At 58.3% G+C, this 5514-nt stretch overlaps 1 protein-coding gene across 1 annotated transcript; it reads left to right on the top strand.

Moving 5' to 3' along the window:
• Positions 1-578: 578 nt before the first annotated feature.
• Positions 579-1722, top strand: A1Q1_02422 (uncharacterized protein; the record flags this gene model as incomplete). The annotated part of the gene is made up of 2 exons (XM_014323684.1): positions 579-1433; positions 1498-1722. The coding sequence occupies 2 exons, from the start codon at positions 579-581 to the stop codon at positions 1720-1722; spliced, it is 1080 nt and encodes a 359-aa protein (XP_014179159.1).
• Between the last annotated feature and the right edge of the window lie 3792 nt (positions 1723-5514).

Genomic DNA, 5514 nt, shown 5'->3' with positions numbered 1-5514 from the left:
TGCCACCAAGTGCGATAAGGTTTGCCAGCACTTGATGCTTGATCCCAGGTCCTAGGTACGGCCTGCCTTGTGCAAAAAGGTTGAACCTGCTGTTGGCTGGGTGAAGCAGTCCTTCCATCCGTTGTGATCCGGTGAAGTTTGCTTTGAATTATCAATTCAGTTGAGCGCTCGCGACTTCCGTCAAACAATACATACAGCCAGCACATCCGCACACGAGTTCATGCTTCGGCGTTCGCAAATCATGGACTGCCCATGTGCCCTTGGACCCTTGGGCCTGGCCTGTGCGCAGTCTTCGAGCTGTGAATCCGGCGAACCTCAGTTCAGGCGGCGCCTGCTCTTGCCGCGCGGCTCGCCGGAAGTCCTCCGTCTGCAAGCGCCTCCGCCGCGGCAAGTTAGTGCACCCATCCTATCCATTCGGCTTGGACCTGTCCGTGCTTTGTGTGTGTGTGCACCATCAATTCAGTCAACTCTGAAGCCAGAACCCAGAACCGAGATCAGCACATGACCGAAGATTACGAATCGCTTGCACTGCAGATTAGTTGCCAGCTGGGCTGCGCTGACTCATCACCAGATATCAGATGACTCCGGCAGCGCTGGAGCAGGCCGCGCCCGGTCGTGGAACAGCAGTGATGCGCTCAGCGGTGGGTCTGGCGACTTCAGCGGCGGCTCGACACGCAGGCGCTGTCGCGCTGTCGCTGGGCTCCTTCGGTTCGACCCTCAAGCCGGGGCAGGAGTACGCCGGTGTGTATCCTCCGCCGTTTGGGCCGGATCTAAGCGCTAGTCCGAGCAAGACTGAGAGTTCCCCGCAGCCCGCAGGAACGGGAAGTGGGCAACTAGCATCGCCAGCCGGTACCGGCATCGGTACCACCGCACAGCAGGACACCGCCTGTGCCTCTCCCGCGGAAGAAGCGCTGTACGCCTTCCACCTTGAGCGACTGAACGCATATCGGGATGCGACCTCCACGGGTTTCGGTGATCTCGCTTGGCTTGCGTTCGAGACGGTTCCGAACCTCACCGAGATCAGAGCGATCCGCCGCGCCATGGCGACATTGCGAAATGAGGGTCACTCTGAGGCAAAAGCGAGTCGAGGCGAGGAACGCCCAGAGCCTGAGCATGTGGGGCGCCCATTCGAGGGCCGAGAGGAGCGCCAAATGGGCGGCGAGGCTAACGATGCCCGTGCCCGCGGTGAAGGTTCAGAGGCGTGTGCGGAAGACTTGGGTGGCGCTGCGGATCCGTTTAGAGCCGGGGGCCTGCAGCCCACGCATGATACCGCAAGTCATGGATCTGCAGCTTCCCAGCCACATTTCTGGATAAGCTCTGCCTTTCCGGCTGGGCAGCTGGGAGAGGCGCCGAACGGCCCGCATTCTGTGGCTGAGTGGGCAACGGCGATGATCGGTGGCGGGCCAGACTACGCTACCCCCGACGGTGTCGGCGTAAACTGCACCAACCCATCCTATCTCCCAGCGATCTTGGATGACATTGAGGCTCGCATCCCAGCCTCGGTACGGCGAGACTACGCTAGTTGTGTATCCCGATGGCGGGTGCGTGTACGACCCACTGACGAAGAACTGGACGGAGAAGACGGGCACCCCGAATGAATGGGCTCGCGGTGTCCTCGATGTGCTCAGGGGAAGGGAGTGGAAGGGTATCATTGTAGGCGGATGCTGCAAGACGGGGCCGGAGGAGATTGCCGCGCTCCGCAAAACATTAGACGCGCAGTAGAGCAGGTGGCCACTGCGGAAGATGAACTATATGCGTAGCGATCAGTAGTCCAATAGTCTCACTCATGTGCGGCCCATCGGACGTGTTCCCGTCTGACCTGCATTTGCACATGTCTGAACGATCTGAACATGTGCTCGCTCCGTCTAGACATGTGTTCGCTCCTTGTTAGCTTCCCCGACCCGCAGCCCGCAGGCCATGTCCTGATGGAGTTTCAGTACCGATAGCCTCGGCAGATAGCGTGTCAGACTGGCCCAGCAGAGCGACCCAGTTGTCTCAGAATGTCTCACCTCACACGTGCAACAACGTAAGGGCTTCCGATCGCTATTGACTGATCGGCGCAAGTCGCCAGATGTGCATGTGTTTCAGATCGACGACTTAACACCGCACCCAACAGCGTGCAGCGTGATGAATGAGCACCCGTGTGCCCAAAGTTCGGTGATCGATGCTGAACGGGACGACATAAGGCTGACGCGAAACGAGTGTAAGAAGTTTCAGAGGTGGACAGCTGATACTATGTTACGGGAACGTGGTGTCAAACGCGGCACACGCGCCTGAAGATCTTTTCCGCACATCCCGTCGATTCCTCGAGCCGCTCACCCTCTTTATCTGCATCTCTGCGGATCTTCAGATCCGTCAGCACCCTCTTCGGCTCCTTCTTCGGGTCGCACAACAGAAACTCAGCCCGACGTAATGGAGTGACCTGGATGACCTGACCCAGAGCGATCCCTGGCGCCGTCTCCACAACAGATGAGGCGTGCGCACGCTCGTACGTGTTCATGTTACCAAAGTTATACCCCTTTTGCTCCCCTCCGACGTCGCTTTTGAGACGGTCCACTCCTGTGCGTGCTCCAAGGGCCAACTTTTCTCTCCGACCAACGAAAGCTGTTGGGCTCAGCTCCACTGGGAGCACCACTGGCCCCAAGTTTCTGGGTCGCGGTGACTGCCCGACAACAGCTCTTACGAGAACGTCGCAGTTCCTTGAGACTCTGTTCGCCATAGCCTTACGCTCTTCTGACTGCTGTTGCTGCGCCTATATTATCTCAGTTCAGGCCACTCTAGACCCGACATTGGCTGTCTGGAAAGGTCTGTCCAGTCTTTTCGCCGAGATGCCGAGAGGCCCGACGAATTTGGTCGATCAGCTTACGTTATCGGGTCTCGTCCATCTCCTCCTCCCATCGTGTCGGTCCTCCTTTTGGTGCTGCAGTCCTTGCGTCCTTTGCACCGACTGTGCCAAGCGCACAGACGATGTCGCTAGAACCGTCCGAGGGGCAGCCGGTGCCGGTGCCGGTCCGGCGCCACTGATGCTCCAACTCAGGGAGACACGACCAGTGGGTCCCAGGAAACGGCCGTCGTCAAGGTGACAAACTCTGGGTCAGTACTCGGTCTGACCCGAACTTTCAGGTGCCCTGTGGTTCGTGCACACGTACTCGTCTACATTTGGGACTGCCTATGGAAACTTACTTGGTCTTGGGTGCAAGTCTTTCCTGTCCTTTGACCCACCCCCGACTGATGGAGCCAGGGCGGTAGGTCAAAGTCAGATGGGAGTGGAAAGTTGGAGGTTGCGATGGAGATGGCAAAAATTATCAGAAACTTAAACATTTGCGAGCGGTGGGATCGTGTCTGGAAGGCACTGCGTGACATGCAGGCACGACGCTGGATATCCGCTTCCTCGTGTTCTCGAAACCTTACAACTAGCTGAGACTTGTCTTCAGACCTGTGGACACGAAGCGGATCGGTCGAATGGTCTGGAGGGAAGGGAGAAGGGCTTAGAAGTTGGACGCAGCCGCCACATCCTCCTCGTCGAAGACGGACATCTGCGGGCGGAAGGTGTCGTTGATCCTGGTCACGTTGCCAGGTTTGAGGAGCATGCTGGCCTTGTCATCTCCGTATGGCGGCCAGTATGTCTGCTGCACTGCCTGTGCGATGCCGTTGGCGCCGACGCTGATTGCAGGCTTCGCATTAGGGTCATGGTGGTATGCAAAGTTGATCCTGGTGCCGTTAGTTCTTGTCTCATGATCAAGCTGGAATTGGTGGACTTGGTTTGATCGAATACACAGACAGAGAGGAGGGGCAGGTTGATCACAGTTTGGAACACATTGGAACCATGTCTGGAATTGGGCAGCGATTGACAGTCAGCGAGTAGCGAGCGCCGCTCGCCTTTCACCAAGCTTCAGCAACAATCTCGCTTGCTCCGACTCCGCACGCTGCAGCGAGTCGCACTCCGCCCGTTGGGTTGCGCCGCACAAGCTTCCCCGACGCAAGCAGCATTCGCCAGCGCATGCAAACATATGCAGCGCAAGCGCATGCGACGCATACCGAGTCCACGCACTAATATGCGCAAGCTTCTCGTAGCCACAACCAGGTCCCGGAACGGTACTTTCTCAGGCGATCTCAAGCGCACATGCGAGTCGCAATTTCTAGGCCCGATTCCAGCTGCCGGCGTCGTACACCACGTCCCCCCGCTGCGTACTCTGATCATGGCTCCGACGTGACGTGCCTCAACGGTTCGGTCGCACGGCGACGTTGTCACCGAGACAGTAGATGGTCCTGTCCCGTGGCAAGATCGAAACTTTGCGAGTCCCGATGTTGACATGCAGCGTTTGGACTTGCGACGATCGGACACGGTCTCTACGTTTCTGGAGGAGGAAGAAGATGGTATCCAGTGGAGAGGGGAAGGTTGCAACTCACCAGTACGCCATCATCTGATAGCCGAGCGCAGCCTGCTCCTTGGGGTTACGAGGGTCGATGCCAACCCAACCGAAGAGGTAGAAGACGTCGCTTCCGTGTCCGACGCCATACACAGGAGGGAAGGCAGAGTACGGGCCCGCAAACTCGAAAGCGTCGGTCGTGTTCTGGTGGCGCGCGTGCTGCATCATCCAGCGGCGTCGCGAGTCGAAGCTCTTGTCGCCGTACAGTGTCGCAGCCCGGTGGAAATCAGACGATACCTGGACCTGTTGGCCCTGTGTGCTGCTCGTGCTGACGTTGACGCTGGAAGTGTACGTTCCGTTGGCGGGGTAGGCGTCCAGGATCTTCTGCCATGTCTCGTTGGACATGGCGGCGTCGCCCGTGTTCTTGAAGTAGGTGCGGAGCTCGTCCATGGTGATGTTCGGCGGGAGGAAGAGCGTGCCCTCGTTCTGCACGTTGCCGCTGATGAAGGGGATGTCGGCAAACTTGCCCTGCTTTACGATTTCGAAGGGGCGATCAGTGATCAGCTCGCCGTCCTGGGTCGGCGTGAAGACGAGCGCAGGGGAGACGTTGGCCTCGTTCGACACGTTCAGCAGTTTTTCAGCCGAGATCTGCTTCAGACACTCCCAGTCCTGGCAGCCGGCGTTCGAGAGCACGGTCTTATACTCTGTGTCCCAGCTGCCGAAGGGTGGGGTGTTGGTCGTCGACGGTGCGCCAGACTGCAGAATCGCGGCCGAGAACAGGTCCTGCGTCTCGTTGAACATGAGGTAGCTTAGGCTGATCGCACCAGCGCTCTCACCAAACCCGGTAACACGGTTCGGGTCGCCACCGAAGGACGCGATGTGCTCCTTGACCCATCGGAAACCCGCAATCTGGTCGTGCAAACCGAGGTTGCCTGCTTTGTTCGTTTTGGCGTCCTGCCCGATCGGAAATCCGAAGATGCCCAACCGGTAGTTGACCGTGACGAGGACGAAGGGCTGGCCCTTATCTTATCAGCTGTCGTTCGCTTCAGGCCCTGAAATCAATTCATGATCACACTCACAGCCTCAGCACCGTAGTTCAGTAACAGCGGCGAGTTATAGATCGAACCCGAACCCTGCGTGAACG

This window comes from Trichosporon asahii (genome assembly GCF_000293215.1).
Source record: "Trichosporon asahii var. asahii CBS 2479 unplaced genomic scaffold scaffold00051, whole genome shotgun sequence".
Classification (NCBI taxonomy): domain Eukaryota; kingdom Fungi; phylum Basidiomycota; class Tremellomycetes; order Trichosporonales; family Trichosporonaceae; genus Trichosporon; species Trichosporon asahii.
The sequence above is the reverse complement of the archived record's forward strand: the minus strand, read 5'-3'. Positions and strand labels throughout refer to the sequence as shown.